Source organism: Thamnophis elegans, chromosome 4, assembly GCF_009769535.1.
Source record: "Thamnophis elegans isolate rThaEle1 chromosome 4, rThaEle1.pri, whole genome shotgun sequence".
Classification (NCBI taxonomy): Eukaryota; Metazoa; Chordata; class Lepidosauria; order Squamata; family Colubridae; genus Thamnophis; species Thamnophis elegans.
The window spans coordinates 55,102,238-55,129,282 of record NC_045544.1 but is presented as its reverse complement, the minus strand read 5'-3'; the positions used below and the strand labels follow the sequence as shown (position 1 = coordinate 55,129,282).

Here is a 27,045-nt window from a genome sequence, read left to right as displayed (position 1 = left end):
TTCCTGTGAGGAAGAGATAGAAGAATTGAAACATCAGGTAAATCACTTATTGAAGCATGATATTTAAATTCAAGACTAACTTCTGTTTTGATAAGGGACTGTCAAATGCTATTATTTGGCAGTCTGCTGCCCCACTTCATTTCATGTTTATTTTTTTCCACATACTGCTGAATTTCAGTTCTTTTAAGTATTTAATTTCAAGGAGGAATCCCATTAATCTGTGGAAGAATTTTTATTATGAATAGAAGAGAGTATGTATGGTCTAGGAGTGAACTGTTCAGTTATTGATGCTTTCTGAGCTTAGTTGGTTTCTTGAAGATGTTTCATTACCAGGGTACAGTTTCAGTGAATTGGAAGCGATTTGATGTTGAATCTTATGTATACTTAACTCATCTAAACCAATTCATCAACTAACACTAACCAACTGTACAGTAGGTGTATCCTTTGGATTTAGGGGGAAATATTGCACAAGTGTAATACATAATATTTAAAATATATGTACTGGTACATTTTTTTTATTTCAGCACATTCCAGGGAGCATTCCTTGCTGAGGGAAATTTTACTTAAATAAAAAAGGGTTTTTTATGTATTTCAGATAGTATCACTTTTGATTCCTTCAGAGGAAACTGACAAAAATGATCTTGTCATAGAAGTGACTGCTGGAGTTGGAGGGCTGGAAGCAATGTTGTTCACTGCTGAGATGTTTGATATGTATCAACAGTATGCAGCATATAAAAATTGGACTTTTGATACTCTGACATACACTTCCAGTGTTATAGGCAAGTAACCTTTTGAAATTCTGCCATGTATTTCCAGTACTATCAGCAAGTTGTCTTGAGATAACAAAAGAATTTCCCAAACTCTATAGTATGTAACAGAGAGTGAAGGTTCTCATCTTCAGTATCTTTTCAAGGATACTTGTTGAGAATCATATTATTTCATGTTTTAGAGACCTTAAGCGTGTTAAGAATGCTAGAGGTACCTCATGTAGTGGCATATATTTTTATTTTACTTTGACGTTGCCTTTATTTTATTTTGACGTTGCCTTTCTCCAGGTAGTTCACAATATAAGAACACAAACACAGCACAATAAATAAAAACACAATAAGAGAAATAAACAAAATACTAGAACCATGTAAGGGCATTTGTATATGTCAGAAATCAGGCAAATGGGACACATGCAAATGGGACACATAAACCTACATGAAAGACAGCTATTCTTCATGAATGCCTACATCTGCAGGCCTTGCCCACCACTGTAAGATGTAGACCTCCAATAAACTTCAACTAGGTGGATCATAGCTCAGCAACAGACACTCATGAACACACATGATAGGTAGGCAGACAGACAGACACACTTTTTTTGTGTTTCTGAACTTTTAAATAACTTTTTTTTCTGAAGACTTACATTTTGTGATTGCTTTTACTGTTTTTACTAAATTAAGGTGGCTTAAGACATGCATCTGCCAGTATAAAAGGCCTTGAAGCATATGGACAATTGAAGTTTGAAGGAGGAGTACATCGTGTTCAGCGCGTACCAAAGACGGAGAAGCAAGGCCGCATTCATACCAGCACAATGACTGTAGCAATTCTACCACAGCCAAGTGAGGTATGTGGTTACTATAATACCTTCTGCATTCAGACAAGAGGATTCCATTCTGTTACACTTTCCCCCCCCCCTACCTATTGATGACTAATTAGCAGCATTAATAAATTCACCAAATCTTAGAGTAAATAAGTTTGTTGAATTTGGAGTTCAAATAGTCTGTTGTTAGAGAATAAGCAAAATGTTTCTTCCCTGTTCCAGATAACTCTGACAATTAATCCTAAAGACCTATGTATTGAAACTAAAAGAGCCAGTGGAGCTGGTGGCCAGCATGTGAATACTACTGATAGTGCCGTACGGATAGTGCATATTCCCTCAGGTATTATTGGTACATGACTTTCAAATGAGTGAATTTTTTAAATATATGCTGTCATCTTTTATATGATGATGCTCAGCAACAAGATACATGCTTTATAGAAAATCATAGCTATCAGTGTTGTCTACAATTTGGACTGAGGTTGTTATTGGATATAGAACATTTCAGCACTGTAGCATAAGGAAGTTAACCAGCCAAGATAAGTTCTATTGAACTCTCATTCTGAAGATGTGGAAAGACATGACCCAGAGTCTGTTTTTTCAGTGCTCCAGTTAAGATTGGGGAACACATTGGAGAAAAAAATATATGAAAAATATTCTTGCTTTGGAAAAGATGGTGTAATGTATAAATTAGAAAATGCTAATTCACATACATACTATACATATATTATATAAAATATTGTACAACAATGCAGCCCAATACATCTTTATGCAGAAAGGTGTGTGTATATTCTGTGTGTGTGTGTGTGTGCAGACAGAATTTTATTTGGGGCTTTCCCTCAACAATCTCTTACACTTTTTATTTTTTTACTTGTACCTATACTACATTCATTTTCTTAGAACTAACAATGTACAGTAGATTATACATTTCACTGCATACAAATGTTTTACAAAAAAGGCCATAGAAAATATCATTGGCTTCTGATAGAATATATAGCACATATATAAAAATATATAACAAAATTTGTCATTCTAATCAAGATCTGTTCTGATGCTACTACAGCTTCAATAGCATATTTGTTTCCAAATCCTGGCATCTTATTTTTAAGTTTAAAAATAGAGCAATTGTATAATTTAACTAAAAATGCAAAGTAGTCTTCTTAACATACAAAATACATGTTTGTGCTTTACATACTTCTGATTTATTTATTTTTTTGACCTAACTTCTACATTTCCTCTGTTGTAGGCATAGTATCTGAATGTCAACAAGCAAGATCTCAAATTAAAAATAAAGAAAAAGCTATGGAGCTTCTTCATGCTAAACTATATAGCATCAAACTTGAAGAACAAACGGCAAAGATACATACTGCCAGAAAGATTCAGGTAAAATGTTTTGAATTGTTCTTCAGATCTAAGGATGTTCTGCTATAATAACTATGGCTGAATTTGCAGCTGAGGTGGGAGATGGAGTTAAAAGACAGGCTAGCTTGAATCTTTGCAGAAGAGAAAGCAATGGAAACTTGAATTCCCCCCTCCCACCCACCCACCCCCCAAAAATATCCTTGATGTGATTACCTGGTTGTTCTCAAGAGAGTGCAATTAGTCTAGTGAGATTCTTGTAAATAAGCAAGTTGCAATAAAGAAACATCTCAGATCAGCCCATGGTTTCATTCTGGTTCCTTGCACTTGACACTAGGCAAATCAGCAGTGCACTGATACACGCTGTTTCACTCAAGCCTCAGTTGCAAAGAAAAACCAGAACTGGTGAGAAAAACTGTTTTTCCTAATATCATAAAGAAATAAAAATAATTGACAATACCATCCATGATTTATTTGCTGTACCTGGTCAGAGCATATCAGTGAGGGTGATCTAAATAGCAGACAGCAGCATACAGCTTTGTTAATAAGCCATAATATCTTGTGGTGTTGGACTAAACCAGCTCATGTTGAAAAGATATGGATTATAACTTGGATATATGTGGTTGAAACAAAGTGATGCAGTGTGAGCCCTGAAATGTTACTGAGCATTGGTAGAAGGAAAGAAGATATAGTTGTGTAGAACAGCATTCTGCCAAATTGGTGCCCTTCACGTATTGGTCTTTCAAAATTTCCAACCAACAAGCTGGGCAATCATGAAAATTGTGGCCTAAGACATTTTGAGGGAACTTGGGACAGGTTAATTGTTTAAACTGTTTTGTTTCTATTTCTTTACTCCTTTCTCTTCTCCTGTCGACTTTATTCAAAATTTCTCCCTGATTGAGAAAAAGCATGTTTAGATGGAGATATGTAAAAGCGGTGTTATGCATGTGTGTCATGCTTACAAGAATTGCCTTCTATGAGTAAATGTAACAAAGGTTCACTACCCTTCTCCAAATTTCTTGTCCCCGTCTTGAGCAGTTTAGACTGGAAGCTCTTCAGAAAAGTTTTTGCTTACCGTATATTGACTTTGTAAAGGACTTTATATATTGATGCTTTACTTTTTTCATGGATATACATGTTAAGTGAGATGTTTGCTCCATTTTACAACCTTTCTTGCTTAAGTTGTTTAGTGATTCCCTGTAGCTGATGTTAGTAACCTGGTTAAGTGAATTTGGCTGTGCCACTGACCTTGTCAGGTCACAAAAGAGGATCACATGAATGATGAAAGAATCTTACCCAGATTCTTTCCCATGTATCCAACATTATTGGTTCCTCAATATTTTGAGCCCATTTTATCATACAATCTTTAACTAATTCTGTTTCCGAATCCATCTGTATTAATACATTATATCCTCTTTATATGCATTAAGCTTTGATCTCTTATTTGTTTAAACAGATTATCCTCAACTTGAATAAAACCAATTTTTTGATCTATTTTCCACCTAGCCTGTAATTGCCCATACTGGAACCATGTTTGAACTACCTTCTCCTCTTTTAATACCTCTAAACATTTTAATTGTAATACCCCCCTTTCCGAGGTAAGAAGCTGTCTGTAAGTAATTCTGTCCTGTTTTTGTGCTGTATTCATATTTTCAATTGCGTGTCTAGGAATTGCCCACATGGGTATCTTGTCATTTAATTTATATTGATATTTCTTCCAGACCCGCAATAAAGCATTTCTTAAAATATGACTTTTAAAGGTCTTATCCAATTTTTTGTTGAATAACAGGTAAGCATGCCAACCAAATACCAGATCGTGTCCCTCAATGTTCAGTATTCTATCATTAGTTAAATGAATCCAATCACTAATTACAGATAATGCCACTGCATCATAATATAGTTTTAAATTAGGTAGTTTCAATCCTCCTCTCTCACGTACATCTTGCATTATTTTCATCTTTACCCTCGGCTTCTTTCCTGCCCACACAAATTTGTTGATACCCTTCTGCCATTCTAAAGGTTCGCATCTTTTTAAGTATAGGTAACATTTGGAAGAGAAATAAAAATTTTGGTAAAATGTTCATTTCACTGCCGCTATCCTACCCAGCAAAGATAAGTGCAATTTCTCCCATTTTTTCATCTCTGTCTGTATGCTATACCAAAGTGGTTCATAATTATGCTTATATAATTTCCCATTTGAAGTTAAAATGTTAACTCCAAGATATTTGACTTTTTTAACTACCTCACATCCTAGCATCACTCCTAATTCTTCCTTTTGTTTAATATTCATATTTATAGCTAATATTTTCGTTTTTCCTAAGTTTATTTTAAAGCCCGACACTTGACCATATTGATTAATCATATTCATTAAAACCATACTGGATTCCTGCGGTTGTTCCAATATTATGACCAAATCATCCGCAAAAGCGCGGACTCTATATTCTTGCTGCCTAATCTTGATCCCTTTTAAACCATCCAAGCCCCGTATTTTATTCAACAATACTTCCAAAGTTATAATAAACAATAATGGGGACAAAGGACAGCCCTGTCTTGTACCTTTTCCAATTTGAAAAGAGTCTGTCAGACTTCCATTGACTATGATTTGTGCTGTTTGCTGTTGGTATATTGCTTTAATTGACTGTAAAAAATTATCTCCTATCTGCATTTTTTGCAGTATCTTCAACAGAAATTGCCAATTAACTCGATCAAAGGCCTTCTCAGCATCCAAAAATATAAACGCAGCAGGGATCTGGTTGTTCTTTCCCAAATATTCTAATGCATTAATAATTAATCTAACATTACTTTTCATCTGTCTCCCTTGTATAAAACCTGTTTGGTCCGTATGTATCAATTGTTGAATGACCAACATTAACCTATTTGCTAATATTTTAGTAAAAATTTTATAATCTACATTCAGTAATGAAATGGGTCTATAATTTTTGGGTTGAGTAGTATCTTGATCTTCTTTGGGTATCAAAGATATAAACGCTGTCTTCCAAGATGGAGGGACTTTACCTTCCGTTTGAATCATATTAAATAATTCTCTAAGAGGTTCTACCATTTCTAACTGTAAGTTTTTGTAGTAAACCGCTGTCAAGCCATCTGTACCTGGTGCTTTCCCTGGCTTTAATTGCTTAATTACCTGCAGGATTTCCCCCGAGGTTATTGGTTGATTCAATTTTTGCCTGTGTTCTTCTCTAACTGAAGGTATTTTCTCCTTGTCTAAATATTTGTCTATGTCTAAACCATTAATTTTATCCCCTTTATACAGTTCTGTAAAAAATTCCCAGAAAGCCTTTGAATCTCTTCCTGTTGGAACACCTCCTTCCCTCTGTAAATCAGTTTAGATATATTTCGAGTTTTCCTTTTTTTCCTAATCTGATAAGCTAACCATCTGCCAGGTTTGTTTGCATTACAAAAAGTATTGTGTTTTGCATATAATAAATTAGTAGCTACCTGGTCAGAGATCAACATGTCGAATTGAGATTTTAATATGTTAATAGCTTCCTTAACCTTTGTATCGTCTGGTTTCCTTGTTAACTCCAGCTCTTTTCTCTTAATTTCCTCTTCCAGTTCTGTTCGTTTTAACCCTTGCTTATTTCTATGTGTTTTATTTATATTCATCAAACTCCTCTCATATACGCTTTGCTTGCATCCCATACAAATTCCATAGATGTACCCTTATTCATATTCAAAACAAAATATTCAGATAGTAATTTTTTACAATCATTAATATAGTTTTCATATCTAAATAAATTTTCATTCAGTCTCCAAAACCTTCTTGCCTGCACTACCCTTCCCAACTCCATCCAAACTGGGTTATGGTCCGAAAGGACTCTAGCTGCAATCTTTGTTTTCTTGACCCTAGAAAGCAAATCATTAGTGGTTAGAATAAAATCAATCCTTGAAAGGGATTGATGCCTGTCCGAGAAGAAAGTGAAGTCATATTCCTCTGCATTTCTTTCTCGCCAGATATCTCTCAATTCGAAATCATCCATAATGTCAAAGAAAGATTTGGGTAACTTTGCTCGCATCTTGGTATTTAGGCGGGAAATCTTCTTATCTCTCTTAGTGTCTATCACTCCATTCCAGTCACCCAATAGTATACAGGAACTATAGTCCCACTGTACTAATTTAGCATGAAGATTTCTATAGAATCTATCTTGCTGTTGATTGGGAGCATAAATTCCCAAAAGTAATGTCTTTTTCCCTTCTAAGATTAAGTCTAAAGCAATATATCTTCCGAAGGGATCTGCTTCTATTAATTCAGCTTTCATATCTTTTCTTAAGTATACAACTATACCATTCTTCTTTTCCATAGCAGAAGCTGCAAAATGTTGACCAAGTTTTGAGTTGATCAAATATTTTTGATCAGTTGACTTGATATGAGTTTCTTGCAAACAAATTACATCGTTCTTAAACTGTTTAAGATAATGAAATATTTTCTTCCTCTTCTGTGGAGAGTTCAGTCCGTTGACATTCCATGTTAAAATCTTAGTTGTCATCTTTGGTTGGTTGAAGCATTTTTAGAGCTTCCTGCACGGCCTGTTTAACCTTAGGTCTAGCTCCTCCCACTGCTTCCAGATTTGTTGTTGTAGTTCCTTGATCGATGGCCGATGATTGTTGATGCTGTTGCTTCTTAGCTTGTTTCTCCATACGTCTAGTAGTCATGCGGCTAGGTCTTGGTTCCATAGCACCTTGCACTTCTAGAGAAGAGAGATGCTCCATCTTGTCTGGTGGTTGTATAGTTTGCTGTCTATCCTGTCCTTCTTGTGGTCTTTCTCTAGGTCCAGATGGTGCAGGGTGTCCAGCCTTCAATATATTATAATAAAAATCTCGGGCTTTCCATACAGAGTTGAGGCGGTACCTTTGCTTATCAAATGTAAATATGATGCCGAATGGTGCATCCCATCTATACTGTATCTGACGATTTCTGAGTTCTTCGACCAAAAAAGCGTAGTCTCTTCTGGCTCTTAACATTTGAGGTGGTATCTCTTTCAAAACAGCCAGGTCTTCACCGCCAATTTGAAGCTTAGTGTTATAAGACGCTTGCAGTACCATATTTCTGAACTCTCTTGTAGTAAAATATATAACGATGTCTCGAGGAAGCTGCTTCTGCTTTGCCAGCCAGGAGTTAACGCGGTAAGCTTTGTCAATTTGCCAGCCTTGGTTGGTCCCTGGTCTTCCCATCAGGCGGTCAAAAGCTTCCGATAGGATCTGTTTCAGGTTCTCCTGTTTCTCCTCACGCAGCCCCCTTACTCTTAATGCGAACTCCATTTGTCGGTACTGTATCATAATAATTTCTTTTTCAGCATTTTCCACTTTTTGTTCCACCACCTCTGTTTTCAATGTCAAGTTAGCATTGGCATCATTAAGAACCTCTAGAGTATCTTCCACTCCAGAAATATGTTCTGTTAATACAGTTACAAGACTCAGCATATCGTCTCTAATTTTATCAACCTTAGCCTCAAATTTCTCATACAACTCCTGTTTAAGTCCTTTTATTTCACTTTTAATTTCACTTTTAATTTCTTCTTTCATTTCTTTTATTTCCTCTTTTCCCTCCTCTCTATTATCTCTAAATTTATCTTCCATTTTAATTGTCTGTGCATTAAAAGCCTCGCTTAGATTACTCAGAAAAAATTCTTTCGTTAACACATCCCCAGCAGGGGGCGTAGGAAGCGGAGGCTGCAGCTTTGTGCCAGGCACTGAGGATGTGCCCCTGGAAGTGGAGGGTGACGACTTCAAGTTAATATTTGGTTTTGAGGCCATTTCAAAATTTGTCTGCCTGCAGTTAATAAAACTCTATTGCCTAAATATGCAGCTTTAAGTAAAGAGGCTTTTATTTTGAAGTTTAAGGCTTGGCAAAAGTTTCAGTGAGTAAACATTGTAACAAGACCGTTCAACAGATTCGTCACCATTTAACTTCCAAATAAGCAAAGTTAATGAAGGAGTAAAATTCTTCTATTGTGAAACCAAAACATATGATAAGCTATCTCTTTTGTTTTGAATTCTTTTGAAGTCTTGTGAGAATTAGCAAAAAGTGTTCGTTATTACCGGAGAAACCAGCCTGCTCGGCGCCATTTTAAAAGCCTCTGAGTAAATAATTTTTCGGAGGAGAAAAAGAGAAGAAGCTAAAATGTTGATAAGCAATTATTGTCCTCGCAGTAAACGGATTCAGCTCGTGATAAGATTAAATCAAACAAAACTTAGAGCAGAGTGGGAGAGACCTACTTTGTCCTGCACAAGGCAGTTTGAAGTTCCCAGCACGGACAGCCGTTCTGCCTTGGGCTAGCCCCCCTTTCCTTGCAAGCACAAAAGCTGCAAAAATCGAAGAGCATTTGCCAGCAAAACAGTTTCTTCTTTCCCTCTTGCCTGAAGGATAAGAAAACCTGATAAGACGTCAGATGGAAGATCCTCTAAACAGGTACGTAGCCAGGAATTCGGAGGCAGCTGATTTTTTGCTGCCTTCACCAGTAGGCTCCTCCCAGGAAGTCGCTTCTCCAAATTTCTTGTCCCCGTCTTGAGCAGTTTAGACTGGAAGCTCTTCAGAAAAGTTTTTGCTTACCGTATATTGACTTTGTAAAGGACTTTATATATTGATGCTTTACTTTTTTCATGGATATACATGTTAAGTGAGATGTTTGCTCCATTTTACAACCTTTCTTGCTTAAGTTGTTTAGTGATTCCCTGTAGCTGATGTTAGTAACCTGGTTAAGTGAATTTGGCTGTGCCACTGACCTTGTCAGGTCACAAAAGAGGATCACATGATCTTGGGACACAGCAACGTCATAAATATGAATCAGTTGCCAAGCATATGGATTTTGATCACATGATCATGGGGATGCTACAAAGGTTGTAACTGAAAAATGGTCATAAACCACTCTTTTCAGTGATAACTTTGAACAGTCACTAAATGAACTGTTGTAAGTCGAAGACTACCTGTATTCTGTCTCTATTTCTTTACTTCTTTCTCTTCTCCTATCTACTTTATTCAAAATTTCTCCCTGATTGAGAAAAAGCATGTTTAGATGAAGATATGTAAAAGAGATGTTATGCATGTGTGTCATGCTTACAAGAATTGCCTTCTATGAGTAAATGTAACAAAGGTTCACTAACCCTTCTCCAAATTTCTTGTCCCCTTTCTTGAAGCTCTTCACGCGCACACAATTTGTTGGATTGGGAGCATTTCCTAAATACTCAACTATTAGGACGTGTAAAAACTTTACTTATTTTTTTCCCCCTGTTTAGATTGGAACCAAAGGAAGATCAGAAAAAATCAGAACTTACAATTTTTCCCAGGATCGCGTTACTGACCATAGAATAGGCAAGTCAGTACATCACATCGAAAGATTCATGCTGGGAGAAGAACTGCTAGATGAAATGATAGAGTCACTAAGAAAATACAGTGAATATGAGGTGTTAATGGAAGTTATTTCAGAAAACGATGCAAGCAGACCAAATTGACCTTCATCAAATCCCAGGCCATAGGTAGGAAAATGCTTTCCAAACTAGTTCATTGCATATTTGTTTGCTTACACAGAATTGATTTACAATCCCAGACATATTGCATATCAATTTTTTTTGTGTTGCTTAACACCCAAACAACAAATATTGATTACTGTAACAAGGGGGTTGAATGCACCCTGCCCCATGGCCTGGGAATAGCCAGGTATTTAAGGCCTTCCTAAATGTCTAAGGTGACCAGATTTTCAGATTGGTAAAGAGGGACACCATTGACTGGAGGGGGGGGGGGGGGGGACTTGATTAAAATTTTTATATTTTGTCAAAAGTTCACAAAAGGCGATTAATGACCCCAGAACACTGAAACTATCATAAATACGAATCTGTTGCAAAACAAAATTTTGATCACGTGACCATGAGGATGCTGCAACGGTCGCTAAGTGCGAAAAATGGTTGCAACGGTCGCTAAGTGAAAAATGGTAATCAGTCACTTTTTTCAATGCCATTGTAACTTTGGTCACTAAACGTTTTCCCCCTCCTCGAGACACCTCCCTTCTTCCTTCCTTCATTCTTCTTGCTTATCTACCTTCACCTTATCCGTCTTCTGCTCTTTCCCTCTCTTCCTTCCTTTCTCCTTCCATCCTCTTCACTCACTCCCTTCCTCCTTTTCTCTTCCTTCCTCCTTCCATTCTTTCAGCTTCCTTTCTTTTGCATACCTTCTCTGTCTTTCTGCTCTTTCCATCTCTCTTCCCCTTCGCTTCTGTTCCTTCCTCCTTCCATCCTTTCACCTTCCCTCCTTCCTATTTCTTCCTTCTTCCTATCTACCTTCACCTTCTGTCTTTCTGCTCTTTCCCTGTCTTCCCCTTTCCTCCCTACCTTCTTTCCTTTCTAGTTCCATCTTTTCTTCTTTCCCCTCTCCCCCCTTTTTCTTTCTTCCTTCCTCCTTCCTCTTGCCTATCAACTTCATTCTCTTTGTTTTTCTGCTCTTTCCCTCTTCCCCTTCTCTTCCTACCTCCTTCCCTCTTTTCTCCCTCCCTTCTTTTTCTTCCTTTCTTCTTCCATCTTCCTCCTTCTCCTTCCTCCTTCTATTCTTTCTCCTTCCTTCCATCTTTTCTCCTTACATCTTCTCCCCCCTTCTTCTTCTCCTTCCCCCCTCCTTCCTTCCTCTCCTTCCCACCCTTTCCTTGGGAGGGGAGAAAACCCAAGGGCTAACGGGGTTGGGGGTGGGGGGGCAGCAGAGACCAAATAAAGTCAGAAGATCTTATTAAAACTTTCCTATTTGTTGGATCGCATTATTGCGAACTTATAAACCAAATCAGGGGAACATTTTGCAACCGAGGGTGCTGCAAGGAAAGTGGGGAGGGAGGCAGCCCTGCCGTTTCTCCAGTTTTGCAAGGAATGAGAAACGGTGCTTTAATCCAAAGCAAAGGATGACTGCAATCGGAACCGCAGACAGGGAAAGAAAGATCCTTCTAGCACAAAACCCACCTTTGCATGGTTGTGAGAACATAGGTAAAACAAAACAAAAAGCACTGCGTCCCTCTGCCCTCTGAATGGGACTCAGCATGACTCCGATTTGAATAGAAGGCCATGGAGCCAGGCGGGGAGATAAGCACCTTCATTTGCATTCTCTGCGACTATGATGCTTTGCGAGGAACAATCCCAGGGGCTCCCCGTGACTTTTTGCAGATTTTTCCTTTTGTGCTTACAAAAAAAAAGGGGGACTCTTAAAACGCCACAGAATGAGCTGTCAGCCTGACAAAATGCAACCCCTTCCTTCGTCCTCCTCCTCCTCCGTCACTAACAGCTGGGGGCTCAGAAATCGGAGCGAAAGGCCAGTCCTCCATCTCTTCCCTCTTCCTGGATTCACTCCGAAGTTTTTTAAATCCTCCTGTGCATAAAAACTCCTTCTGCCCCACCCCTCTGTATCTGTTTGTCTCTCACTCTGTGTGGCTCTTTGCCTCTATCTCCCTCCCTCCGTCTCTCTCTCTGTTGTTCTCTCTGTGTGTCTGTCCCTCTGTCTCTCTCTCTCTATCTCTCCTCCCTCCCTCTGTGTGTGTGTGTGTGTGTTTCTCACTCTGTGTGTGTGTGTCTCTGTCTCTGTCTGTAAGCCGCTGTTGCGCCTGTCGTCCTGGATCAGGCTGAGCTGTCTATCCTTCAACACCTCCCGGGGGTGCACATCCATCGTAAAATCCATCGGGTCGTCCAAAGTAGCGGGGCTCAGCAGGACCTTGGCTGAATGCGTGCAAACACTCAAGTCCGCTGCTCACCGCTCCTCAGCTAGTTGCAAAGTTCTCTCCAGAGATTCTGGCAGGCGGAGGCAGCGCTTGCCTCTCGAGCTTCAGCGAAGGGAATTTTTTCTGTGGGACGGAGCCTGGGCGGCAGGGAATTTCCCCGCCGAAGTAGAAGGCAAGGCTTTCAAACTAGTCTGATCCTGCTTGAAAAGGTTGCTGTGGTGGAGCAAAGGGTGCCCTGGCTGAGGATTCCCTCTTTCAGTCGGTCTCTGGAATTTCTTTCCCCCTTTTTTTTTCTACAGAAGGAAAAGGTTTTTGACTGGGCAGCTCGACATGATTAAGGCCGTTCTGTTCCTCCTTTGCGCTGCCCTCTCAGGAGCCCATCGAGGAAGACAAGGAATGCAAGGGGGATCCCTGCCCCCGTGGATGGGCTCCGGACTAGCGGAGCCTCCTCTTCCTCCTTTTTAACCATGTGATCTTTTTAACCACGTGATTTTCGGCTGCTGCATAAGCCCACGGGCACTGGCTGCCCTCTTCTCTCTGATAGCCGCCTGGTTAAAAAGGTGTCGCCTCCTTCTTTTTAACCAGGCAGCTATCAGAGAGAAAAGGGTAGGGCGTGCCCGTGGGCTTGTGCAGCACCCAAATTCTCGCCTCCTGTTCTTCAGCTGTTGCACAATCCCAAGGGCACGCGCTGCCCGGTTTGCTGAATTCGGCGCGGTTTCAGAGAGAAAAGGCATGCGAGAAAGGCCCCCCCCCATCCCCGCTGCTTGAACGTTTGAATAAAGGAGGCTTTAGGCTCCTTTGTCCTCGGCTATGTGATTTTCTTTCGTTCTCTGCTGCCCGAATGAGTGAATGAGGCAGAAGGAGAATGAAGGGAGATTGCGTCCCTTCTGTCTCCCCGTTGCTCAGAAAAGCAACTCCGGGAAGGTCCTTTGGTGGCGGCAGGTGTCCTAGAACCTGCCTGCTAGCAAAGGACCTTCCCGAAGTTGCTTTTCTGAGCAACGGGGAGACAGAAGGGACAAAATACTGGCCGGCCGGGACGGGTATACAGGGCTGGGGGCGGGGCAGACTTACTTTCTTGTCCGGTCACAAAAATTGGGACTTTTTAAGAACGCCCTGGGATGCGGGACAAATTGTGCAAAATCGGGACTGTCCTGCCAAAATCGGGATGTCTGGTCACCTTATAAATGCCTTCCTAAATCATGATACAAGCTGATATCATGATATAGTTTAAGGGGACCTTATTCCACAGAATATGTCCTTCCCAGATCCTGAAAAATGACAGTTCAAAGGTACCTGGAGCATGCCCATTCTGTTGGCTCTTACTGATTGGACAGAAACCACAAGAAAAAGGCAGTATCTCAAATAACTAGGCCTTATGCCATGTAGGGTTTTATAGATTAGGTGATAACTAGCATCTTAAATTGCACACAGAAGCATACTTGCACTCTAGTGCAACACAAGGAAGTCAAGTGGGGAAGGCTAAAAGCATGCTGTGGCTAAGCTGGCCTGTTTTCTAATTTGTTTTTGAAGGATTTTTATGTGTATATTAAATTTATATGCTGCCTAATTCCCATCGACTGGGTGGCATGAAAGCCTACTTTTTTGTGAAAAAGCATCAAAGCTTCTGGTAGAAACTGTTAAATATCTGTATTTATTTAATTTATATAGCTGCCCATCACAATGAGTAACTCTGATGACTAATTCTGGTGAGAAGAATTAAAATAGAACAAAAACAAGAGCGAACATTATAAACATTAAAAATTCAGATAGCCAAGAAACAATAACCCAAATCATTAACACAACCAAGCTGCTAAATTCTAAAAACTGGGTTATTATAGCTTCCATACTTGAATAGACAATGGTGAGAAATTGGAAAACTGAGAATATGCCCATTTTTAAGTACTTGCTCACAGTCAACTGTGCAGTTGAAGTGTTTATGTATGTTTTATTTCTAGGCAGTTCATTGGCTCTAGGCAAATAGCAGTAAGAAATACTAATAAGCTTCCAAATTGTAAATTAAATATAGTATCAAAATTCTACAAAAAACTAACACAGACCTTGTCTGCCAAATTAACATTTTCAAACACAGCATACCCCCCTGTGCTTGATGGAAATAACCAGATCTTAATCAGGTCTTGACAGAATTGCGTCATGTAATGTTGCATGAGTACATAAATGACAGTGGTGGAAATTGGTGGATATAAATGAATTATCCAGATGACCTTTGGATATATCAGGCACAGTTCAAACATTATTTTTTAGAGATGTCAACGTTCAAATTTAATCTGTTACATTTGAAATCTTTTAAATAGGATAAATAAATAAATCAACACTTCTTAATATAAGAAAATGCAATGCAATGTAATGTCTCTGTAAATGCTAAGATGAATATTTTTCTTTATTATATTTTCAGTTTTGCAAGGTGTTTGGGATTTCCCCAAAAAAGCTAGCATCTCTTGATGTTCTAAAACTGCACTCAGTCAGCCTGATTGAAATTATTTCTCTTAAGGATTTACTCTTTGCTAATAATTATAGGTGAGGTTCCATATCTTACATACAATAGATTTTTGTCAGTGTTGCCTCAAAGATGGGAGAATCTAGGATTTAAAAAAAATCTTTTAAAACTCTGCTCCTGAGCAGCAGCAACGCTTTTTCCAAATTTTTCAGGAAAAAAAGAATTCCCAAATTAGTTTTCCATTTGAGGGGAAACTCTCTGAGATGCTTTCTGAGCTTAATTGTTTTCTTATAGACATTTCATTACCCAAACTAGCTAACATCATCAATGCTAGTAATGGAGCTTGCTCTCAGCTTTCCTTTTCCATTTAGATAATCATATATACTTGTGAAAGGCAAGTCAAAGCAATTGTCTATGTTAAGAAAAGAGGAGTCTCTGTATAAATGATAAGGAATTTATATTTTGTATCAACTTTTACTTGAAATAAATTACATTGAGAATTGTCTTTAAGAATCTGATTTTTCTGAATACTAATATCGTACTGAATACTAGTATACTAAATACTAAAACGGAAAAAAATTCCTTGACTACCCAGCCTTCATTTAGAGGCAGATTCAGGTTCTCACCCATGCTTCTATTTATTGTCTTATTTTGTCTCCCGGTTGTGCCCAAAAAATAAACAGGGCAGTGTAGTTGTAAATGATGAAAATAGCCTACTTGTAAAAGATCAAACTCTTCCCGCAACTCTCTCCCATTGGACATTTAACTGTACCCTACTAGAAATAAAGGGGATTGTATCCCTTTACATATGCATTAGCTTTCAGTTCAAAATTTGAAATAGCATATAAAAAGTAGCTGCACCCCAGAACTGAAAAGATCCCCAAACGTCTTACATAAGATAAATAATGAATGTATGATTTTATTCTAAAGTCTAAAAATATGTAACTGAAAGTAAATGATGTGGAAATAAAAGCTCAGATTTAGTTCCTAATATTTGATGAGAATGGGTTCCCAAGGGAAAAAAATAATCTGATATTTATATCCACATACAAAGACTTAAATAGATGTGCCAGTTCACTGTCTCCAAAACTCATCCTGGACGGAATAGAACTACCCTTTTAGTTCCAACTTACAAATTTAGTACAGAATACCATATTTCAATATGAGAAAATGTAATTTCTATGTAAATGCTAAAATGAGCATTTTTCTTTATTGTATTGTTTTCAAATTTGCAAAGTGTTTGAGATTTTCCAAATAAAGCTAACATCACTTGATGTTTTAAAGCTGTATTCAATCAGCCTGATTGAAATTATTTCCTTTAATTAAGGATTTACTGTGGCAAGTAAAACTACCAAAATTCCCGACCCTGTACATGTAGCCTCTACTTATGACCACAATTGACCCCAAAATTTCTGTTGTTAAGTGAGACGTTTGCTCCATGTTACAACCTTTCTTGCTTAAGTTGTTTAGTGATTCCCTGTAGCTGATGTTAGTAACCTGGTTAAGTGAATTTGGCTGTGCCACTGACGGTGTCAGATCACAAAAGAGGATCACATGACCTTGGGACACAGCAACATCATAAATATGAATCAGTTGCCAAGCATATGAATTTTGATCACATGATCATGGGGATGCTACAAAGGTTGTAACTGAAAAATGGTCATAAATCACTCTTTTCAGTGATAACTTTGAAGTCACTAAACAAACTGTTGTAAGTCAAAGACTACCTTTATTCTGTCAGTTGATGGTTTCACATCATGAAAGAATTAAAGAATTCTTAAAGAATTCCAAACTTTGTCCCTCTTCCAGAGTCAATAACTGAAGCCATTTGTATTTCTGCAGAGCACCTATCCTTAGGTCATGCTTTCTGTGTGCTACTTTTAATAATAGTGTATCTTTATAAATAAAAGAATCGAATGGAATAAATGTATCATTTAGGTTTTAAAAAAACATAAAATAATACTTTCTTGTATGAGGTTATTCACTTTGATGAAAGTAAGTTTGGTTAGAAGCCTTTTTTCGTTCCACTTAAACCTCATTTTATATTTGTTTTATTGAGAAATTGTATGCTATGTTGACATCTGAAATATATGCCTTGAATTCATCTGATTTTAGTAGTGACATTTCTTAATGATAATATTGCCAGGTCATCTCGAAAGAGATTTTAATGAAAAATTGATGCATAAGTGTTTATAGTTTGGGGTATCTGTTTAACGTTACTAAATGTGATAGGATTTCTTCATAAATTAACCGATATACTCCCTATGGCCGTAATGGTGAATCTATGGCACGTGTGCCAGATGTGGCACACAGAGCCCTCTCTGGGAGCACATGTGCCATCGCCAGCTGGTCCTCGCTGTCGCCAGAGCGCTGGAAAACAGCACGAAAAATGGCCAATAAACAGGCCATTTCAGGCTGGTTTTGGACCATTTTTCAAGCCATTTTGACCCAAAAAACACACTCCAAAATTGGCCTGAAACCGTCCAAAAAGCAGCCTAAAAACAGCCAAAAAAACAGGTAGGCATGCACCAGCCAGTTGGTCTTTGAGTTTCCGGCACTCCGGCGCGCACACATGCACATACATTCCGGTTTGGATTTGATTTATTGGATTTATATGCCGCCCTTCTCCCAAGGACTCAGTGCGGCATACAACATTAAAAAAAACACATATTACAAAAGTTAAAAAAAAAAAATATCCCAAACAAACCCAATTAGGATTGACATGATATTTTTTTTAAAAAAAATCGATTAAAATTAACAATGAACAATAATTTATTTTGTTTTGCTGGAAAAGCCACCTTTTTAGGGCACGTCGGAAGGACCGGCACTTGGTGACGAAAAGGTTCACCATCACTGCCCTATGAGCTTTTAAATAAATAGCTTTGGACTTTAAAATATATGATATAAAAACAAAGGGAAGAAAATACAGTAGCAGTAGCCCAAATCCTATCTAATGTAGCTTTTTACTTGTGGGCTTGTTACACGTGGAAGGGCAAGTTAGTCTTTCCATTTCTGTTCAATGCCTTTACTTTGAAGGCTATAAATAATTGTGGGAAATAAGTGCATCATTCCAAAGTCACATATAGAGCCTACTTAATTTAATGGGAAAGCATGGTTCTCCAAATAACATGCAAGGCTCAAACAGTAAGGTAAACACAGGGGAACTTTCCATCGGTCCAATGCTTTGGATGGCCACAGCTTGCCTATTTATGTCCCGAAATAAATAAAAAAATCACTATTAATTTTCTTGCAAGTTTAGGGTAAGAGATATAGGACAGGGGTCCTCGGATATTACAGGGACTACTGTAATACAAATCAGGTGCCATTCGGAATAGACGGCAGCTCCATCTCACCAACTTCCACCCAAGTTGAGTTACTTTAGAAAACGTGCTAAGAATCGCGGCGGCCCGAATAAACGGCCAGTAAACCTGCACTTAAAAGGAGCGAGATGGGATCATCGGTGCCTTATAACCCGACCACAGGGTCTCTTTTTTTCTCCTCCTTCACGCCCTGTAGCCACATCCTGTCCCCGCGCTGGGGATGGACGCCCAATAGAACGTCCCCGAACAAGAGAGAGGGCGCGAGCCTTGCCTCACTCCTGGGCAGGCGCCGTAGCATCTCCCGCGCTCTGTAGCTAACCCTTAAACCATCCCCCTCCCCTCAAGCCTGCAAGAGAGGGCAAGGAGCGCGCGCTAGCCGGCCTCTTTTTCCTCCACCTTTTCCCCGCGCGCGCGCTTCAGTCTTTTAAATCCCTTGGCTGGAGCTGAAGGCTGGCGGGCAAAATGGGAGGGGGGGAGGGAAGAGTCCCTTTCAACGGCAAGGCACACCTCGCGAACCGGCATTGGCCGCCGCCACTGGCTTCTCCTTGATTGGCTGCCGGCTGGCTAGAGCTCCTCCTAATTGGCTCTTCGGGTTTTGGATACCAGATTTAAACCTTTTAAAAGTGCCCGGAAAAAAAGTGATTCCACCCAGAGCAGACGGAGACTGGTCAGTCAATAAGTCGAGACTGATTTTGAAGAAGAAGAAAGCGCGAAAGGAAGCAGAGCTATTGCCCGCTAGAAAACCAGCCACTTCAGGTACCGGGGCTTGTTAGCTGGAAACTTATTTTGCAGGAGACTCTTGTTTATGATGCGGCCCTAAGCGGATTGCTGATAAAACGAGGTTCCGATCCCCAGGACCACGAGATTCGAATGAGTAGGCTGACCCATAAGGGGTATTCAGTTCTGGGGTCGGAGGGGAGAGGAGAAGGAATACGGACTACAATACTGAAAAGTCTCCCCCCCCCCCCCCAATTGCCATGGATTGAGAAACTGACGCGGGCATAAAGTCCCGCCAGCGGAACAAGCCCATCGGCTTCTTCCCGCTTCTTGGCGGGGGAGGGGGGGTGCCTATAGAAAAACCTGCATCGCTTCCCAGCATGTCCTTGATCTACTCTACGGGTAAAAATATTCTGGGGGTGGGGTGGGGACGATCATTTCCCTTACCCCAACCCCCCCATTGACTTTTCCCCAAAAAAATGCAGCGGGGGGGGGACGCATGCCCCTCTGCGATAGGAGGGGTACATCTTGGATCGCTTGGGGGCCGTTTACCTCTTTCACCACACACACACACCCAAACTCTTTCTTGGAGGCCGCCTCGCAGTTACCGCGCCCGGCGGACTCCATTTCCAAAAAGCGCGAGGCGGGTTTGAGAGCTCCCTCGCTTTTTGCTGGAGCGCGCCAGTAAGCCACATTGGATGGCAAGGACAGTTGGCGTGGCTTCTGCAGCCCCTCAGCTCCCCCCCCCCCGACCTTGATTGAGCACTTTCCTAAAAGAAGCGTAAAAAAAACCCGCTGCATTTTTAAAAAGCCCCGAGAAAGAAAATTTAGCAGAAGCAGAACTCCCGCCCTTCCCGTTTGTCCTCTGCCTTTAAAGGGATCCTTTCTGTCAAGTTGGAAGCTTTAAAAATTAGGGGGGGGGGAATAAACTGGACTAAGATCAGATGAGGCAAAAAGAGAAGGTTGGTGTGTGGCCTCTGATAGGAATGTGTGTGTGTGTGTGTTTGTTATAATTGGGGCTTACCAGGGGTTGTGACACTATATATATAAATATACAAATAAAGGATTTCTTCATATATTTCTTTATATATATATATATACATACATACATACATATATATACACACATACATACATACACACACTGAGGGGGTGGTACTTAAACCAAAAGTAAGCACTGGATTTGGTTATATGCCCAGCCTAGGTGTTTGCAATCAATTCTGAAATGTGCTGTCCTTTCTGGTTCCCTTACCAATAATCCTTTAATAATAAAATAAAGCTTTCAAAGTACCTTTATGGCTCCCCAGTTTTCTTTTTAACTCCTTGAAATCTGGGTATTCTCATCCACGATGATTAATAATGTATGATACCTTTTTCACTCAAAGCACATGTCTTTAAATAGCTCTTGCCATGCACTGGTTGTGCAATTCAGTAGGTTTCAAACATGGTTCTGAAACTGACAGACTTCATTGTCTCACATATCTGAAGGCAGTGTAACTAGGTTAGAACCAGATACCATATCCTGGGTGGCGGCTGCATTATATTATCCATAAATAATACCTGCAATTGATCTTTTTCAAATTCACTGAATGATATTCTAAATGTGTAGAATCTATTAAATACTTCTGGAATGGCTTCCATTAGCAGATTGGAGTAAGGTTGTTTTTCTTCCCTATATTCATCCCTTGTGTAACCTCCATATCTACACAGCCCTACACAGGGAGAGAAAATTATGTGAATGGGAGTTATTCGTGCCTAGTTGGAGTCTGCCAAATCCAGCTATATGGAAAAAGATCTAAATTGCATTGCTAGCTTCCTTCAGAAAAGTCCTTACTTTGTATTTTGGAGTAAAAGAAAATTGTCTACTAACTTTACTGAAGCAGAATTTTCAGCACAATAAAGGTTGTTGAAAAGGGTTAGACAAAGTTAGTGTCATGTGTTCTGATTAAAAAAGTAGATCAAAGACTATTCAATCTTGCCCATACAGGAAAACCACTGTTACAGAGTCTGAAAAATGGCTGACCAAATTCAGAGTCTTTAAGCAGATGTGATTTGCTAACACCTTGCCAGTGCAGGAAAACCACTGCTACAGAATGGCTAGAAAAATTCACAATCCTTAAGATTTATTAACTACTTATTGTATACCAACAATTATGTGTTTTAAGTTCCTCTAATTAAATTTGTGATAAACATACCATATTTATTGCCATCTTTAATTTGAGTTATGTTGAAATGTCGGTATGGAAATCTTACTGAGTTACATGCAGAATAAAACAGTATTATTTTCTTGTTTTGTCTCAGGTCAATACCTTGTCAATTGTATTAATCATTTCTATAGAATGCCACATTTCCACAATGCTATTTACAATCAACAAAATAATCAAAAATTATTAAAATGAAGGCAACAATTTGTTGATTTTGTTTTTTAAAAAACCTCTTTACTTTCCTCTAGATTAAAATTATGATTTGGACTAATATATATTTCTTAATTTCAGGGAACATTTGAAAAGCTACCCTAACCACTGAAAATGAAACGTGATTTTAATTATACCCATGTATACTGTGGATCTTCACCATTAAAACTAACTGGAACAGAAGCAACACCAGAAGAGCCTGAGAGTTACAATGAAAAATACAAAGGCTATACCAAAGAAAAGCTCTTCTATGGTGACCTGCATCATGGAAGTTCCAAGAGTTTTAACCTCAAAAGTGGAGAAAAGCTTATGCATAATAAAGAAAACCAAAAAGTATTATGGGGGCATATTGAGAGCACCAATGAAATTGACAATGAAAACGACAGTGGATACTCCTCTTTGTTGGGTATTCAGCACAAACCCAGTGATAATGATGACAGTGTGCTATTAGCAGGGAATATCAACAATATACCAAATCATAGTTTCAGTCCAAGGAAGAATTTACTACCAGTCCTCCATTTTGAAGAACTTGTCTGCTCAACTTTGAAAAAAACTAACAAACGGAATCCAAAGTCATGGGCCCTTTTCTTAGATAAATTGACTTCAAGGAAAATGGAATTTGTGAATCTGATTGGCAAAAAAATGGGATTAGATAAGCTAGATATTCTTGGAGAATTATTTCATGGGAAATTCAGACATCTGTTAGCAAACATCTTAATGCATCTTAACTCTACAGACTTGATAAAGTAAGTTCACAATGATGTGTTTTCCCTTTGCAAAATAAATATAGGCTAAGCTATACTGTATTAAATTTAAAGATTTTCATAAAGCCCACAATATGTTTTCCTGGAGAAAAATGCTATGTTTCATTATGTGGAAATACTTCACAAGGAGACTAAAACTATATTCAAAAATGTATGTCATAAATGGAGCAAGATTTCCATATACCTTACAGCATGAGCTGTTTGCTCATGTGAAATAACTATGTAAGCATTTTGTTATATCATTAGGGCTAAAAAAGTACTGAAGAGAATTCTGACCTTTGCATATATACTAGGATGAGCTTTAGATTAACTCACGAAGTTATTGTTGGGATAAAAGAAAATGTATTCCTAAAGGTTAAGCAATGATTTTTTTTAGCATTTTTCTTTTCTATATTTTAATGAAATGGAAACCCTTTCAGAAAAGGATAGCCTATATCACTCTAGTTCAGGGGTGTCAAACTCATGGCGTCATGTGACATTGGGACTTTTTCCCCTTGACTAAACCAGGCATGGGTATCGCCAGCATGTGACACATTTGGCCCATGGACTGGGAGTTTGACAGCCCTGCTCTACTTGATACTTTTCTATAAGGAGGCAAGTCCACTGAAACAATAAACTGGATAGTGTTTTTTTAAAGGGCTATATTTATGTTATATGTGTATTGAAAATTTCTATGGTTTTTGTTAAGCAATAATTAGAATGCTGTCTGATTTTAACTATGGGTTTTCTTTCCACAACAGCATGGCTAAAGTTAGCATTACATGGAAGAAAATTCTTCTTGGTGACAAGTGGGCTTTTCAGATGTATAACAAAGCACTAAAACTCAGTTTGGTAAGTCTAATGCAGTGATGGCGAACCTTTTTTGGCTCACGTGCCATAAGCGGGGGGAGTGCAGGGGGATCGTGCGCAGGCGTGCTGCACCCATAATGCACTGAGCAACATACACTCCAGGGCGCATGACAGGCGCGAACACCCCACCCACCCACCCATTTTTGCATGTTTTTGCACTCTACAGGCTTTATAGGAGCCTGGGGAGGGTGAAAACAGCCTCCCCTGGCCTGCCCGGAGGACAAAAAATGATCCTATGAGCAAACAGGAAGTCACATCCGGTTTGCTCGTAGGGCCGTTTTTAGTCCTCTGGAGCCTTCAGAGACCATCAGGAAAGCCTCCTAAGGGCTGAATGCTCCAGAAGGCTAAAATTGGCTCTACAAGCAACCTGGAAATCAAAGCCTGGGGAGGGCGAAAAATTGCTTTTAAAAAGGCTGAACTCAGCTTGCCAGCATGCACTCGCGTGCCCTGACAAATGGTTCCACATGCCATCTGTGGCACGTGTGCCATAGGTTCGTTATCCCGGGTCTAGTGCTTCTCTATCTTTATCACAGAGACTTGGTTTTTTTAAAAACAAAATCCCTGTAAACCATACAGCAGGATGTAAGAGTTTAAATGTGCAGTTTCTGTTTGTAAACAGTAGAAATGATTCAACTAATATGTCACGAAAATTTAATGTTTGTATGTAGATATTTTTAAAAACTTAAATATAATGTGCAAGAAAATAAACTTACAAAAAAAACATGAGGAAGATCTTCCTGGAGACTTGCTTTCTCCAAACATTACTGTCTACACAATCCCTTTCTCTGAAGGTTTAATGAGCAGACAATATGTAACAAGTGGTCCCAAACTATGACTGGTTAGAGGTTGAGTGACTGGCTTTGAATAAAAAAGCTAAAATAAGAAACCACTTTAAATTCTATAACATAGGTTAATTTTATGACAAACAGAAAACAGACTTTCAGGGTCTGGGAAAAAATTAGTTAAGTGTTCAATTCCTCAGTTATGTCTGAAAGACCTATTTACTGTACAGCATATGGAGAGATGAAAATGTGTTATGTTCAAGTACAGTAATGAATTATTGTATTTTCAGACAGAAGCAAATCATTGTTTAATGATATTAATTGTTTATTAAAATTGTATTTTCTCTTCAGAATAGCAACACAGTAGCTGCCAAACAGTGTGATACAAGGGAGTATGCCCTCCATCGTGAACCATTAATGTATATTCAGAAAGTAGCACCTAAGCAAATCAACTTTTCTAAAAAAACATCCCGAATGAAAGCAAACGCTCAGACCTCTTCTTTCAGCCGGCATTCACAATTTTCTGAGGTAATCCACAAATATTTTAATCTTGATTTAATATACTGAAACCAGTTGTTAAGATTGTCAGCCTTAGCTGCAGAATCTTTTGGAGCATAAGCAAACTCAAAGGCAGGAGAAAAATTTGACTATGCCTCTAAGCAAGCTCGTAGCAGGGAGTTTTACTATGACAAAGTTTGCAAACCTTTGATATCCACTGATTAACATGTAATAATAAAATTAGTTTGAATGAGTCAATCAAATGATTGGCAACATAGGCAAGAAGTTGCACCAATTCTTAATTTTAATGTTTTAAACAATTTGTAAATTGCCCAGAATCTCTGGGAGTTGAGTAGCATATACATTTATTAAATAATTACATTTCAGGACAGTCAATTATTGAATCAATAATCCACTTTTAGGGACTACCATAGCTAGTGACCATTTGCAAATAAGACAATAATAAAGAAATCATTTCCCAACCAATAGCAATAACATTTAGACTTATATACCACCCTATAGTGCTTTCCAGCATTTTCTCTGGGCGGTTTACAATGTAGAAGCATTATTTGCAAATTGCTCCCAAAATCTGGGTCCTCATTTTACCAATCTATGGTTTTGGAAGGCTGAGTCAATGTTCACTTCTGTCAGGATTAATATTTTTGCCTGCCATGCTATATTTTAACTACTGTACTTCCAGGGCTCAATAGAGTATTTACCATTGCATTATATACAGCCAAATTCCATGTGCCCAACAACAAAAGCTTCCAGTGTGAAACTGATAGTGCTTTGGTCAGTTTGAAGCAGCAAGGCCAGCTTGCTAGAGACTTCTAATCTACTAATTTAAGATCACAGAACTGAGTTTGTTAGCTTGAAGTTAGGGGCTTTTTAAGAAAGTACTATGTTACGGAAAAAGGCAACTCAGGAAGCTGTAGCCTGTTTAGGCAATTTCTATCTTGTGATAGGGGAAAAATAGATCAGGCAGAAAGCATTGTACAAGAAAACCTCATCTGGATGAGGTGGCAACAACCAATGATCTTCACAGAATCTCTTTCTCAATCACATGTTTGTTAGGAGTCATTTTACCTATTGAGAAAATCACAAACAGATTGGTCACTAAACAAGGACAGAGTGCATTGTGAACCCATCTCTTGGAATTTTTAAAACGTGTTTCATATGGTCATTCCAGGAGAGTGGTTAAAAAAAATAACTTCAAAATAAATGCTGGATTATGGTTTTTGTTTTTTAGGTTGCAAAGACTTTGAAGAATACTGAGAGTCTGAAAGTTTGCCATCGCTGTGGTTCCCCTGCAAAATATGATTCCCATCTGCAAAGGGCAACGTGTGTCCGAGAAAGCTGTGGTTTTGACTTTTGCACAAAGTGCATGTGCAGCTACCATAGTGCCAAGGATTGTTGCATCATTGGAATGCCAGTAAAAACGTCTTTCAGACTAGGACCTCTTCCTTGCAGCAAAAAAAGCAAACAGAATTTACGGAGGCTATAATTTTCCTGATACAAATTCTAGCTAGAGTCTCGTATTTTGCTAGTAGGTTCAGAAGAGGAGTGAATGTGAAAGTTGTGGTTGTCTAATTTAAAAAATGCAGTGGTTTTTTTTTAAAAAAAATGAATTTTAAATATATTTTTTCAGAGGTCCTCTTCTCCCCTTTTTAGGAGGATGTTTAGAATTTTTAAATTGCTTCTACATTTACATGGAAACTATGTGGCAACCTTGACTTAACAAATAGACCACAGTGGATTTTTATTAAGTTGGGGGTAGTAACATTTGTTTTTAAAAGTTGCTTGTTATATGGTCTCTAACTCTATGCCTATATAAAAAGCCTTTCGGAGGTTTTACAATACAATCTATAATAAGGAAATGATATTTAATGTATTTGCAATGCCAAATTTTTATTAACTGAATTTCATCTGATTAAAACATTGAACGTATAAATAGAAGTTTTTATAACCATACTTGTCCTGATAGCTGCTGAAACTTAGTGTTGTCCTGTCCCATTTCATCTTCATTACTAGGTAAAGATGCCTAGAAATGTATATAATTGTAAATACTTAAATATTTTTATATGTGAAAAATAAAAATTATCTTTCTAAATAAATACATCTGTGCTATTTGAATGTTACAGCTTTTAAAGATTAATGATACCTTGATGTTAGCCCACTAATCACTTCAATTCAATACTCATTAGGTTGCCCATTGACACACCTACATTGTACAGGGCTTTATGCATTTGGAAGCTGGGTGCTTAGCACGAGCACAAATTTGCTCATGAGGGTGCACATCGGTCTTTTCTAATTACTAAACTATGCTACATGAATAGGAAGGAAGAAATAGAATCTGCCTGATAAGAGAACCATGTTCATAAAAGGATAGAGATGCTATTGTTACAATTGTCCAGAAGTTGAGGAATAAAGCTGTCAACATACTTTATTATTGACAACCATCTGAGGCTGTTGTGACGTATAATTTGGCAATGCCTTAGCTTGTCACTCCTGTTAAAGAGAACAGATCTTTTTCTCATCATATTTAGGGCAGGACAATGCATTATTCCCCTCTGCCCCGAGATCTGGCCTTGATTCCACAGAACA

At 38.6% G+C, this 27,045-nt stretch overlaps 1 protein-coding gene and 1 long non-coding RNA gene across 4 annotated transcripts; one reads left to right on the top strand and one right to left on the bottom strand.

Annotated features, from left to right (window-relative positions):
- Window positions 1-597: 597 nt before the first annotated feature.
- MTRF1L (mitochondrial translational release factor 1 like) lies at window positions 598-26,512 on the top strand. 3 transcript variants are annotated; one of them, XM_032215937.1, is made up of 6 exons: window positions 598-779; window positions 1,446-1,609; window positions 1,808-1,925; window positions 2,829-2,965; window positions 10,193-10,432; window positions 21,630-21,716. In XM_032215937.1, exons 1-5 carry the CDS (start codon window positions 683-685, stop codon window positions 10,406-10,408), a joined length of 732 nt encoding a protein of 243 aa, XP_032071828.1. In that variant the 5' UTR covers window positions 598-682; the 3' UTR covers window positions 10,409-10,432; window positions 21,630-21,716. The 3 variants fall into 3 exon arrangements, with proteins under 3 accessions (XP_032071828.1, XP_032071826.1, XP_032071827.1); XM_032215935.1 differs by lacking the exons at window positions 598-779; window positions 1,446-1,609; window positions 1,808-1,925; window positions 2,829-2,965 and adding exons at window positions 23,053-23,143; window positions 24,295-24,471; window positions 25,691-26,512 and having other exon boundaries at window positions 10,348-10,432; window positions 21,630-22,294; XM_032215936.1 differs by lacking the exons at window positions 598-779; window positions 1,446-1,609; window positions 1,808-1,925; window positions 2,829-2,965; window positions 10,193-10,432 and adding exons at window positions 17,971-19,173; window positions 23,053-23,143; window positions 24,295-24,471; window positions 25,691-26,512 and having other exon boundaries at window positions 21,630-22,294.
- On the bottom strand, window positions 9,556-16,696 carry LOC116507644. Its single transcript, XR_004255231.1, has 2 exons — window positions 16,546-16,696; window positions 9,556-9,602 (listed from the first exon to the last, which is right to left on the bottom strand). It is a non-coding gene; the product is annotated as an uncharacterized LOC116507644 (long non-coding RNA).
- Window positions 26,513-27,045: the final 533 nt, after the last annotated feature.